The sequence below is a fragment of the Sylvia atricapilla genome, chromosome 3, assembly GCF_009819655.1.
Source record: "Sylvia atricapilla isolate bSylAtr1 chromosome 3, bSylAtr1.pri, whole genome shotgun sequence".
NCBI lineage: Eukaryota > Metazoa > Chordata > Aves > Passeriformes > Sylviidae > Sylvia > Sylvia atricapilla.
The window spans coordinates 17,855,517-17,870,486 of record NC_089142.1 but is presented as its reverse complement, the minus strand read 5'-3'; the positions used below and the strand labels follow the sequence as shown (position 1 = coordinate 17,870,486).

General features: G+C 35.8%; 1 protein-coding gene across 2 annotated transcripts in view; it reads right to left on the bottom strand.

Annotated features, from left to right (window-relative positions):
* The window catches only part of EIPR1 (EARP complex and GARP complex interacting protein 1), a 75,709-nt gene that overhangs the window by 20,224 nt on the left and 40,515 nt on the right, over positions 1 to 14,970 (bottom strand). For both annotated transcript variants that reach the window (XM_066314856.1, XM_066314857.1), the window contains exon 5: positions 6,626 to 6,725. In XM_066314856.1, the coding sequence (XP_066170953.1) occupies positions 6,626 to 6,725 (100 nt within the window). The remainder of the gene's footprint in view (positions 1 to 6,625; positions 6,726 to 14,970) is intronic.

Below are 14,970 nucleotides of genomic sequence, written 5' to 3'. Positions count from 1 at the left end.
GGTTTCAGTTCCAAAAAACAGGCTTGCATGTCATGGAGCAGGCAGCTCTGCATCTCCACAGTTAAAGAAACGAAGGTACAAAATAATGAACTCTCTCTTTGAAGTTGTAGAGCAAGTTATCAACAAATTCCATGTGAGCATGGGGGAAATCTGCGCACATTGCAAATTACTTTTACTTCCAATCACTTACTGAAATTGCTTAATAACTAAAGAGGAAGAGAAAAACCCAAATATTTGTATTTAATCAGATATAAAATTTACACAAATTTCAAGCAGCTACACAAACAGCAGACTTATTTGGTTATCTTTCACACAACTTTCATATTTCAAAACGTTTCCTTATGAGGTATTTCACAAAAGCAGATTACTGCACTGGATCCTGTTGGATCCTAATGCAACACCAATATTCTATTTAATAGTAGATCTCCCAGCACAAATATTATGCTTTGATGGATGAAAAAGACTAAAGCATACAAACTTTATATAAAATTTAACTGACATCAACAGAAAAATACGCTGTCAATACTAAACTGCCTAAATCTACTTGTATGTTGTATAAATGTAAAATGTATGTATTTTGCTAGCTTTTTATTACTACAACTTCACCGAGAATATAATTTTTCTTTAGCATTATGATTAACAATCTAGAAATTACGACTAGAATTTTTTTTAAGAACATGGAATTCCCAGGATGCAAGATTATATATTATCTATGTGCTAATGAATAATGTAACACTGTGGCCAAACCTACTCCTCTAACACCATTCCTCTTCTAGAACAAATACTGTCTGAAAACATTTCTAAAACTCACAGCTTATTAATAGAAACAAAAAAACCCTGCATATGATACTGGACAGTGGATAATAAAATTAACTTTTTATTTTTTTGACACATACTAGATTCCAGGCACTACAGAATATTCACAGCTTGTGTAGGTAATTTCAAAAATTAACTTAAGTTTCTTCAGTAAGCAAACTTGGCCATTCAAAGCTAATATTGGGGGATGGGAAGCAAATGTTAACACTGACAGTAAGATAGAACCAACAAAGGGAGTATATTTTCTCAGGTGTTAAAAAAAAAAAATCTGCTCTTGAGATGGAAAGCATCACATATTCAAAATATGACTCAGGGCAGAGGGTCTTTGTCAGCAGCAGACAATACTTTCTCCCGCATTTCAGACATATATATAAAAGATAAGATCTTTGCAGTCAGAATTTTAGGGTTGAGGCTAGCACACACATACTGTGATATTTCTTAACAACATATGAAAAAAATCACGTATATGCTAGATGGGCCAATTCATCCTTGCCTTCACAATTTATAAGTAAATTAAATGACATCTTTCCTTATACAGATGTCCAGCTATATATACAGCCAAGTTCTTAATGAACTCAGTCTTCTTTTCCATGTCGTCTACAAACCTGAAAGCAATTACAAGGATTTAAAGGACGATTTGGAGATAAAGAGAAGTTTTCATACATAAAAAGGAATCCTTATGTAACAGAAGCATACAAGTTTCTTTCCCGGAAATCCAAGAAATAAAGGAAACAAAGTTTGCAATTCAGAATCACAAATGCAGGTTCAAAACACCTTAGCTGTAATTTTAATTCATACTTGAATATATGGTCACGTAGGTTAGTGCCCTTTTTGTCTTGTAACCTTTTCTCCACTTACTTAAATGGACAAAAGTAAACTACAAAAGGGAAGGAAACCATGACATATGTGTATTTTAAATATTGTTGTATGAAGATTAGGATCTGTGCTGCACAGAAGATGAATACTGGATACTGGAGGTAAACACTTCACGGTACTATTTTATAAACACCAAATGGGACTTGCATTAAGGAAAAGGGAAAGAAATAGAATAAGACTGAATGTCTACTTTTAGACAACAAAATTAGTAATTACTCTTGCAATGCACAAGGATCACATTGATTTCAGACAAGAAGTCTGGAGTAAATGAAATCCTGAATAGTTCAAAATGTTTACCAGAGTATGTATGGATTTTACACTATTCCTAAATGCTTAGCTGTAACAATGCCTAAATCCAGAGGCAGAAGAACAAAAATAGATGGACACCACAATATTATACTACAGTTGTACAAGAGCAGAACTTTGAAATAAGAAAAAAATCTTCTAAAAAAATTTAAACCATGTAACATGATCAGAATAGAACTGTTTATGTTATCCTCTGTGAAGGAAGAGGTTTTACAAAAACAAAGTACCAAAATATGAAAAAAAATCTGTCCTAGGATAACCTAGGTCTAAGATTGATTTCTGTGTATTCAAATGCAAGTATCAATACTCCAAGTTATTTTTGTCAAAATATCAAGGACTAAGGTTGATTACATAAGGCCTGACTTAGAAAGAGGAAAGGACAGGCAGTATCCTTCAAAAAAATCCAAACCCCAATATATATTAAATGTTAAAGGGTACAGAAATTATCTAGGAAAACCACACGCAGCATGGAGACAGTGAACCAACTGCTCATGCTCTCTTCCAAGAAAAGACCGGTGTGACCAAGAACAGAACAGGAAAGAAGACAGAACTTGGAAGAAAGATATATATTAAGGGGTACACTAAGTAGACAAACTCAAGCACAGTATTTTGAGACTGACATTAAAAGGCATAAGTGTTTTTCTGACTTGTTATTGACAGAAACAGAAAGGTAGATGAGGATTGTAAATTGAGTTCAATTACTCCAACTGCAGGAAACTATGCCACAGAGTCCTTTCATAACTGTTCTTGACTCCCAAACCATCTTAAAACTCTTCGCCTTTTCAAATAGCCTCATCATATTGGCAGCTCAGAGCTATTCTCAGAATAGCTAAGTAACAGAACTCATATATTTTTAAGTGTGAGTTTCTACATTACAACAAGAAAATATTTTTATTCCTTAAACACAAGTTTTCTGCTTTATACTACAAAAATTAAACTAAACATCAAGTTCATCCTCTGAAATATATTGTTATTCCCATATGCTGATGATGTATTCCAAGTTCTGCCAGCCATAATTTTCATTATTTCACTCCTTACTTGTATTGTATTGTTAAGAAGACCATTAAATAAAATTGATTCCAACTCTATGAGCTGGTTTCTAGTCTCATTCCGATCCAGTAATTTCCCTTTTATTTTTTCTTCAGACAGGTTTCTGCCCTTCCATAGTTAATCTATGTTTATTCTAGTTTCAGTAAAAATGGGGCACTAAAAATTTCTCCACTAAATTCCATAAGGTATTTCCTGACTTGAGAAACAGCAGCTATCTTGCCAAGAAAGCATCTCATGCTTATTCCTAACATCCTCTGTACTTGGATACATCAGTTTTATCCAGATAGCCTGTGAAATCTTCCTCAAAATATATTCTGCCTTGCCTGGAATGCCACTCTCTGATATTATCTGTTGTTCTGAACCAAGACCACATGAATGATGCTAAATAATCCAGATGGGACAAGAAACCTAAAAGGAATACAATTATAATAGTTTGAATTCAAATGATCAAAACCACATCTCTATTTATCCCCTTTGTGAAAATAGATGAAAATCAGAAAAATATCTGGATTTTAAGATATCTATTTAATTCTGGTGCACTCATCTGCCATGCCAAACATAACTGCATTTATCCGAAGAAAAGTTCTAGCAATTCATTGACATCTGACCTCAAATCTGTACACAGAAATATGAACTGTCGTCTTCTCAGCAGACTCTATCCACACCTTGTGGATTGTCTGGGCTTCTCTTGGGTCCAGCTAATGATTATAAATGGCAAAGAATAGGTAATTTAATTGCAAAAGGTAATGATGCAGTGAGCATAAGATTAGTTTCACCCCAGAAGGTAATGTCCTCAAAACAATAATAAAGGAAGTGATCAAAAGGGCAAGAGAAGCTTGTCTTAATGTAAATACAGGGAAATTGAATACCGTAAGAAGGAAACAAGTTAGCAAAAAAACATTGAAAGATAATAAAAAACAAAACCCCAAACCAGAACCAAAATGAACCCAAACAAACCCATTGAACTGTACAATAAATTACAGTTGGCAAATGTTTCTTATCCCAAGCTGACTACATAATTTAGAGAATGAACACACTAGTAATTTTATTACCAAGAAGCTCTGAATGTATTGGGACTTCTAAAATTCTTCCGGCTAATTCTAATGAAACAATGTGACTTGTAAACCACAGGCAGAAACAGAAAAGGAACCAAATAAGACTCTGAAGTTTTGGTCACTGTAGAGAAGCAGAAATTTTGGCTGATACAAAATTTTAAAAAGACACACGTTTTCAATTTTTCATCTATATTATACTTGAATTTTAAACAAACTTTCACAAACATGAAAGGTCCATGAAGAGTAGCATTTGGTTTATCTCTTGTCATTAAAATGGTCTACAATATGTACATATGCAAAAAAGGGAAGCAATTGAAACATATGGTAAAAACAGGAAGACCAGTGATGCACCACTCTCATGAATACCTCCTTACCTGATTGTAAAATCCAAACAATGTTTTTAACTTCTCAAACAAAGGTTTCTAACAAACATTTTTCAAATGTTACTATCTGAAGATGTCAGTCAAGGGTTGATATATCTACTTCATTAGGTGAAGCAGTTTCTTTGATACAGAATTTCACATTTGATTTTATTCATTTACTTTTATAAAAATATAAGCATATATCACATACCACAGGTTAAATCCCCTTCATTCATTTAGCACTTACTTTGCCTTCTAAAGTCCTTTTATGCCATCAACATTTGATGTAGTACAAGCATATTTTAGAAGTAGCAATTAAAAAAAAATTCTACTTAAAGAATGCTACTTGAAATACTGAAAGGACCTGCATGCTGAATGTTGCTTTGAGGACAAAAATACTGATTCCCCAAATCATGCTGAAATTATAAAATTTGGTAGCCTATTCCATTCCAAAATTACACAGATAATAATTCTAGCAATAGAAGGAAAAGCAAATGGAAATCATAGCTATGTGCACAAATATTTGTATGATGGAGTGGGGGTGTAATTTTGAGAAAAGGAATAGTATAAACAAGACACAACATACAACATTCTAATAAATAATTCCCAAGCAATACAAAATGAGGAATAAAAACCACATACAATTTGGCATTTGTAACAAGATTTTCACACAGAGAAACTGGTAACACACTAGACAGCATTCCAAAGGAAATCACAGAATCATAGAACAGTTTGGGTTTGAAGGGGCATAAAAGGTTATTTAATGCCAATCCCATGCCATAGGCAGGGACATTTCAGAGAGGCTAGGAATAAGAAAAAATATGAGACAGTCATGAGAATGTGGTTGAACAGTGAAAATACTAATTAACATTCAAAAGAATTTCAGCAAGTGAGGACAGACTTGCACAAGGAGTGAAAGTAGGAGAAAGGGAAAATCCTAAGTTGCTTAGCACTCTCAGTACTTCAAGGAGACATGAGGACCTATAGCATGGGTGCACCTACCAACTCCAAAATAGTTTTTCAATATTGTAGAAATGTTTGTGAATTATGCAGACATTAGCAAGGAAATACTGACTAATGCAAGTGTAATGCAAATCCAGGGGATACAATGCCACAGAAAAGCTCCTGGAGGCAAGCTGTCAGAAATTCTCAACATCAATTTGATAAAAACAAACACTAATTTGAAGCCTTGGAAGGCAACATAACACCTATTGAAAATGCAAGTCAAAAAAAAGCACTAAAGTTTCTCATCTAGAGAAGGAACCCAAAGGGCTTAATTAGAAACACAAAGTATTAGACTATCTTATATTTCATTGTTACAATGTGAAATCTAGCTAAATCCTAATAACTCAAGACATCATCTATTTGCACACAGTCAGATGGTACCAACAGGGAGGAGTTTATGGACACAGTGCCTTGACTAAGTTGAAAAAAACTGATTCTGCAGCATCTAGGAAAAAAAATTAACCCTGATCTGAGGAGTTAAATGTGACAACAGATCAACTGAATAGTAATGTCCTTGACATAAAGAGTTTCCATTTGTAAGTATAGACACTCATCCAAATGACTGTACAGAATCATTCAAAATTTTCCATATACATTCTATGATATGGCATAATCAGACTAAAATCTATGCCAATGACAAGACGTTTTTAACAATAAGTGAAATAATCTGAATAAGCTGTATATTACTAAATTAAACTAACATTAAGAATTCAAAGCAGTACATAGCAAATAGAGACACTTATGCTTATACAATCAAGAGCCGTAAATTAAATAAAGGGTTGCATGGTATTAATCAACATGAGTTACTACACCATTATCTGAATTCAGTAACCTTTGGCTTTACTGATCATCAATTTTTCCACTTGTAGACATTCACAAAATCAGCACTGCTTTATTCTGGATTACTCACTATAAAAAAAGTAGGACAGTTAAGGGGAACTGTAGAACAAAGAAAACATTTACCGATTAGCAACAGATACCAAAATACTACTCTTAAGCACTCTTATTTAAGACAATGGTAGAATAATCATTTCCCCCTACCTACGAGATATTTCTTAAGGAACAGTTAAAAGATTAGCAAATTCTAGGCTAGGAAATGTTGTTGTTTGCACTATATTCCAGTATAGCCCGTTTTGCTAAAAGAAAGTTTCTTACCACAGCTTTGGCTGAACTTTCCTGCAAATCCCACAATAATATGTTGTTATCAGCCAGTGAAATAATCTTTTTACCATCTCCCATTGGTTCCCACATAACACTGTAAAACAGAAACAGAAAAATAAAATAAACAACCCAATATTAAAATCCATCAGAATTTGAACTAGAAAGTAATTTTAGTTCTGTGGATCTAATCTATACCAAAATATGTTAAACCACATTCCTCCTGGTTTCCTTTAGATTAAATCCATCACATATTTTAAGTCCAAAATCTGCCATTAACTAGGATTTTGTAGCAGTCATTCTGCATACACACAGAGAAATGCAACCAGAGACCTTGATGTACACTAATTTTAGAAGGCTTTAGTTCAAAACCTCACAGGTGTTCATATGGAGTGTTATGCATCCTTTTTGAAGATGCACCAACAATCATAAACCTTAGTTTTGATGCCAACTCTTTCCAGCTCTGCAGCTGTCAACATGACTTAATCAGCATATACTTTTAACCTCTAACTCATTTCCTGCTATAAAGGAAGGAATGCTAGAAATCAGTCCTCCTCTCTTATTCTATGAAAAGCAGTATATTTAGGCCAGTCAGTACGAGCAGCTCAGCTAAATACATGCACTCTAACCCTAACAGAAGTAGATTAAGATTGAAAGAATACTTGACATTTTATGAGAATAGGCTTCTATTTTTGTAATTTTGTAACACTTTTATAAGTTTTCCAACCTCCCAATCTCAGATCAACAATACACCAAGGTAGAGATCACAACGTTAGTATCAATAGGTTAATGGAGAACATCTTTCCATTTTAAGATTGAAACTCCAGCTACGTAAAAGCATTTGATATGCTGTTTTCATCTGCAGTGCGTATTTGAAGTCCCACTGCTTGAAGCTCACCTGAAGTCCACGACTAAACCAGTTTCCTAGTTTGTTTTGCTTTTTGTGTGAATCAATTCAGTAACTGGATGGTTGGAGACTGAAATGTTGTAATTTATGGCTTAAACACTTACGGCTTATGAAAAGCTTTTGCGTATTACAGCAAAACTGTATAAACGCTGTAGAGAAAACCACCCAAACCCCGAATGGGGCCTTAGACTGCACGTTGATGGAGATAAGAAAGTGACTTAGGCCTGGACTGGGGAAGAAGAACACATTCACAGAAGGATCAAGCTTAGAACCTTGCAGTGGAGACCACAGCCCCAGGACTATCAGCTGCCAGGCCAGCACAGACCCTCACACCAAAGGGTAGGAGGAGAGAGGTTTTGGGTGTGTGGTGAAAAAACCTCTGGTGAGGGGCAGTGAACACCCATCCTCAGATGTGCAGAGGAGCTCAGCTCTGGGAGCCTCTCACCATGGGAAAGGTGAAGAGGCTGTCATGGCCCACCAGAAACCCCCCGCAAAGGGCTCCCCAGACCCTGCACCAGAGCACTGCAACACGATGCAACAGATCCACAGTGCTGCAAGTGACAATGTCAAACCTGCCTTCCTCAGAGGAGGCACGTGGGCATTCCCATCTCAGTATCATAAACATTCTTTAATCCATTGGATTCTATACTTTGTGGTGGCAGCAAGTGGCGGGGGACCCTCACCACCAAGAAGACCAGATGGAAGGGAGCCACGAGATGTCATCAGGACCCTTGGAAGGCTGATATTTTTTTACCATACCCCTGTTACTCTCTACCTGCTCCCCGCCCTCACCCCACACACCTCTTTTTCTATTTCTTTCTTTTTTCTTTCTAGTCCTTTCTTTCTATTCTCTTGTTTTCTCTTTGTCTCTTTCACTATTAAATAAAATATATCAAGTGTTTTGGCATCAGCATCTAACCTCATTTGGTTTTAATCAAATTTTGGAGTATATTTCAAACCTTTCTGGGTTTGATCAATTTTATTCACAGAAACTTAGTTTTCTTTGCTCTTCTGTTTTAATTCAGTTTGTAACATAGGGAATAGACGAACAAAGGTTGCACAAATAGATGATGCTTTGGGTAAGTGAGCCCAACATTAGGCAGCCACTAGTAACCTTCCTAAACCTGCACTGCACACTATGCATGCTTCTATTTTATCCCAGACTTTTCCTTACTCCTGTATTCCTAAAACACTGGATATAACCTGGCTGGCTCCAGATCCAAGTGATTGAACTTCATCTAATCTTATGCTATAAAACACAAGGAAAAGAAAATAAGATGTTGCAGGTAACAGAAAGAAGTGACAGAGTATCTTTTTTCACACCATTAATACAACAAAACTCAGTTGTTCTCAGCTGTTACTTTCCTCTTAAATTACTCTTGCTCCTTGTGTAAATAGTTTAATCAGTTTTTACTCTGCACTTTTAGTAAAACAAGCATCTGATACACAAGGCAGATGACTGCACCTGTTTGCTGTTTTGTAAAGAAAAATCTGGAACTATAACTAAAAGAGTGCATTGGCTGACTCCTTAACAACTGAAGTTTTTCCTAAGGCAACACAGTAGAATAAAGGAAGGACTAGCTTCTGCACCCATCTTCTGCTGGAAGCATGACCTGGTTCCTTACTCTGTTGTCAATCCATGAAAATTACCTACCTATAAAAGCCCATTTGTGTGAGTTTTCTTGTATTAGGACAAAATCAGTACATTTAGAACATTAAGCTACCGTTATGTTTTCAAATGTGTTCTAACAAGAACATGGTACTGGAACGATTCTTTAATTTATTATAAATTTGGCTGTTTTGCCTGTAGTATTGCCAATCTTATTTAACAATACATGCTTTTGAAAAGTTGTATGGTACCTACTTGAAAAAAACTTACAAGGAATTGAAAATGAGTGTTGATAACAAAAACGATGACATGTAGTTCCAATTACATGTTCAAATACATTTTACCCATAACAATGTGAAGAAACCAACTGACATTGCCATGCATAATTCAGAATTTCATGTAGTTGTGCTGCACAGCTACATCAGTTAGATCCTTCAAATAATGAAAATATTTTATGAAAACATGTAACAGGATAAAAAAAATTAATGTATTATAACCTGCATTTGATCACAAGTAACACTCCACAATTAAGTTTTTCAAAGTAAAATTAAAAGATATCAGGACCATCACATGGCTGAATACACAACTAAGAAACCTTCAAGTCGATTCTGATCTCATCTATTTAAGTCCATCATTTTACTTACATACTGCTGAAAACATAACTGGTATTTGGTGCTGATCTATGTAGACATATTTTTAATTAAAGACAATGAAATCTGCTTCAACCACTTAACCCTTTAAGAGCCCTTTCAGCCAGAGATCAATACTTTTTACGCCTTTTGATATATCTGCACTTGTCCTACATGAATCACTCTATTTTCAACTATAAAAGTTAAATTGAAAACAATTTCTTTGATATTTTCAAAGAAGAAATTTCTCATCTTCAAGTGTCACTGAACTTCAGCGTAGAATTTTTACAGCTGAAGACAGTGTGCTAATTAGAGTCAATTATAACTGAGCTGACATATTTGGCAATGAAAGGGTCTCTCCAACATTCACTTTACCCTTGTGGGATGTCCATTTTACTTCTATTTCATTTTTCATTTTTGGGTGTGGTTGTAGTGATCATTCATTCAGATTTTATAATCTCAAGAAGACGTTACTCAAATCACCCTTTGTGATACATCAGCTATGTTCTGTACTCATGACTGAATGTTAAACATGAAATACTATGGAGTAGAGGTGGGCAGGAAATATTGGTGAGTGAAAAGAAAAAGTTACTTTTGAAGTAAGATACAAATTTTAGAGAAACTGAAGTTTTCATTTAGAACAGTTTTCAGCATAGCAGTGATAATGTCTAAAAAGGAAAACAGATAAACCAGACAGTTCCATTTTCCTCAGTGTGCTGATGCTTACAGTTTTCAGAATGGACAAGACAGTTGTCAAATCCACAGCTGCCACTCAGGAACTGAGCAGCAACTTCAGGGCTGCTCTTTAAACAATCTATAAACAGAAGACAATCCATTACGTATGTTGTATTTTACCCTATTTTGTTATCATCTAACTCAGGATGCTTCAATTAAGCTTGCAGCTAGTAGCTTTTGGTATAAAAAAAATAAAATTAAATCCTACAGAGAACATTATTTTAACAAAAAATAAAGAGTATTTAAAATATTCACTCAAATGCACACATGAAAGGGTCCCATTATCTTCTATGCTGAAAAGATAGTTAACACCTTTGTCAATAAAGATACTGAGCTATAAAAATGAACATTTCCAAGTCCCCCATTATACACACTAAGGAAGAAAAAAGCAACATACAAACACTTTCATTGACATGAACTGCAGTTAAGCCAGAAGCGTTCAACATAGAAAACATTAACTACTGCTCAACTGCAATTACAGAAGTGAAAACTATTTATTTCTATAAATGGAAAAATTTTGCTAGAGTGAAAACCCTCATGCACTGAAAAATGGAAAATATACCCATGTATTTGGTAACTCCATCCTGCAGCTACCATGCAGCCCACCAGAAAAATTCACATATTAGAAACTAAAATATCATGCCTTCTTTGCACTACAATGATTCCAATTTAAAGATGACTCTTGCTTATCAGATAATCAGGACATTAATTCTAAGAGACAGGAGATCAGACGAAGTACAACCTGGAACCCATGATTCTTGTTCCCTACCCAAGTGCTCTACAAAACAGCCACATTTCTGAATGAAATCAGTTCTGGCTATTTCACAGTGCACTGAAGTCTGCTGCAGGGAACACAAGTTACCCTTCATCTCAAAATTCTCAGATATTGAGGTATAATTTGGAGTTCAACTCCTTAAGATGCAGCACAACAAGAACCACAGCTTCCTAAAAAAACCCTAGAAGGTAAGGTGAACATTTTAGTTAAAAAGCTGCTGAGAAATGACAAATGAAGAATTATTTTGGACAAGACCCCCAAAGACGGCTGGGCTTTATTCTGACTCTTGCATTACTATTACATTCAGAAAAATTAAACTGCTTTACAAACAAAAACAAAAGCATCCCAACAAGGAAGTGACACACACAAAAAAAAAAATCACTTATTTCTAAAATTTATTTCCCTAAATTATCATGTTCTAGGCCTGTACAACACCCTACTCATGCAGCAGCTGCTGTCACAGACACCATTTCTATTCTGTTGTCGGATTAGGGCTTAAAAAAATCCCAAAGCATATATTATGGATGAAGTGAATAGAATTAAGGGACTCCTAGTTGTTCAAGTGTTGGAAGTTTGGTTACTGTTACTTGTTACTGTTAAGTGCAGTGGTATCCATAGCAACTTGCATGCCCCTTACCTTCCCTCGAAAGTTTGTATCCCAAACCCCAGTTTCTTACCCCTTGTATTGTACACCCCTTGGCCTCTGCTGCTCCTCCCACCTGCCCTCTGCCTGCTCCACTTCCTGCGTGCTCCACTTCCCGTTCCCTGCCAGTGCCCGGCCTGCCCATCAAACTGCTGTTGCCACCCTTATGGAAAACCCAAGGACTCCCATGAAGCTCCACTCCAAGAGGAAGTGGAGTTGCTGGCAAAATGGTCCAAAGGCTGCAACCCAACACAAAATCCAAATAAAGGAAAGACACTACAGTACTGAGAGGACCCTCAGCTACTGGAGGACTGATTCTGCCGCCTCGCCATGACCACAGGAGAACTGAGCAAAGGTGACAACCCTAGACTAAACGTGCCAAATTGAGTTCTAGAGAACACCCGTGAGGGCGAACTCCCGGCCCTGCAGCGGCTCTGCAGCAACGAGGGCAGTGGCAGGACCGACTGGGACCTCCTCCTTGGTGGAGCAGCAGGGGCATAGGCCATCCCTCGAGCTTCCCCTTTTTAAATAAAGGCATTTAAGGAGTTAATATCATCTCCTGCCCTGGTCATTTCTAACAATGGATATTTGATATGTCAAGAAATAAACATATAACTGGCTTGTCTTTCAAAGATCAGTAAGGTGGTCAGCCTAGGAAAAACATTTTTGTAGTATCAATGTCTATCAGGAAAGCACACAGGTAAAACTCCTGCCCAGCCTCTGGAGACCTCAGGATGACAATATTTTTTTCCATGTACTAAGGCAAAAATTAAGAGCTGAAGCAAACTTATTTGCAAAACAGCTGGAGCGAGCAAAAATAATCTCTGCAGACTTATTTTAGAGAAAACACGTATCTACTTTTCAGAGGGACAGTTTGAGTATTTTCATAAGGGATTTTTCAAAGATGGAAATATGGATATAGCATATGCTTACTAATTTAGGCTGTTTGTAACAAATTGCACGGCTGGTCAGGGGAATAATATATAACAAAGCAGAATATTCCTCTGCGTATATTTCTCCAGTGATTTAAAACATGTGCCTAAGAAGAAAATGATGATTGCCTAGATCTGCATTGATAGTTGAAGAAAGTCACCACTCCTGTTTAGAAGAGCAGAGTGCTAAAGGTTTATATAGACCTAGCACAGATGTACCCTCTAACACCTCTAATCCAGCAACTGCTCATTGTGGGGGAATTTGAGGTGAAGAGGTTGCAAGAAACAGCTGGGACTGTAACTAATGTGGTCCCCCCAACTTACCTCACTCACCATTGCCCGAGACTGAACACTGGGATGGATGGACTGTGTGGGAGGCTGCAGGGCACCCCTTCGGCTCTCACAGACATTTTTCCAAATAGATGCACTTAATCACAAATGTACAAGGGCCAATTTTTTTCATCCAATGGACATCCAAAAGACATTTCAAAACCCTGAATTTTTAACTACTATGTAAGCAAGTGTCAGCAGCAACGTTGCTACATCTATAGTCATCCCAGAATATTACGCTGGAAAGAATTCTACTCAAAGGAATAAATATTCTAAATAATAAATGCTTAATGGGGTTTTGAAGAGCAAACTAGAGTCTGATACCAAGAAAACAGGGGCACCTGTTCAGTTAGTTCCTCATGAACATTTAAATTTTTTCCTGCATAACCAATTTTTTTCAGAGTTCTGCAACATCACTTCTCTTTAACTAACTTATCACTTCTCTTCCCACTAACATTTTAAGGAATTCAGTAAGACTGAAAATAAAACTACTAGAATAAAAATAATAGTAGTATAATAAACAGAACTATCTATTTCACCTGCAAAATCAGTTGAGGTAGACTTCGACCCTCACTTTTTTAGTGGTATGAATAGCTTAATTGACATTACAAAGAGGAAGAAAACCCCTTTTAAAAATAGCTCAATTTTCTTTCAGTGGGGAAAAATCTCAACTAATTTAGCAGTAAAACTGAGGAATATAACAGCACAATGAGAACAGAAACTAAACTATGTTCAAATTGGGACAGAGAAGTTAAATAGTACCCTACAACCCCTCTTTTTTCACATGTAGAGTAACACAATTTTTGCACTATTTTCTGTATCATGATTTATGAATCCAAAGTAAACACAAACAACTGCAAAGACCTCATAAGAACGAATTTTCATTCAAGCATATGGAATCTATTTAACTTAGAAGTTATAAGCTAACTGAATACATATATAAGTTCACAGAAATGAATAAATAAATGCTTTCCCTTCAGTATTTGCTTCAGTGTCAGATTTTAGTTTGACTAAATTTCCTTCTGCTTTACATGAGTAGAGTCAAATAAATTCTGATTAAAAGCTAACATAATAAAAAGGGCATAGAATACAAAGTTCAGTATCCAATTAGTGAATCACATTTATTTCCTAGAAAAAGTGATTACATTGAAGAGCTTAAAGTTTTAAAATTGTACAATACTAACCACTCAAAATTACCACAAACATTCAAGGGAATGAAAATGAGTGTTCTAAATTACTCTGCTGGTTTGAGACATATTTTAGAGGATGACAAAAGTGGAAAAGGAGAGAGAATGTAAGACAACTAATGATTGAACATTGAACATTTGGATTTATATATAATAGATGAATTTATTTACAATAAAGAAGAATCAAAGATTCAAGAGAGCAAAATCCTGTGAAGAATTCAGGATCACATGGAATTATGAAGAGAGCAAGGACGGAACTACACTTTAAACTTTTACCAGTTTAGAAAGGATCAGAATATAAAGGGCATTATCAGTACTGATAAGCAGCTGTTAAAATACATTCCCAGTGAAACTACAACTTGCCAAGTATTAAGTTAGTCCAAAAAGACTTGTCTCTATACTTACTGTACTATCAGAAGTGGCTGACAGAATATGTAGAATGAACCAAGTATGGAAGAATTATTCTTAAATGCTGAAAATTTCAGATGGCTCTGAAATTTTGTGCATCATTTGAAGATACAATTAATATCTGCTGGGCAGCTGCTACAAAACCCTCCCCCCTAAAAACAGAGTTCAGTTTATACACCGGAATATG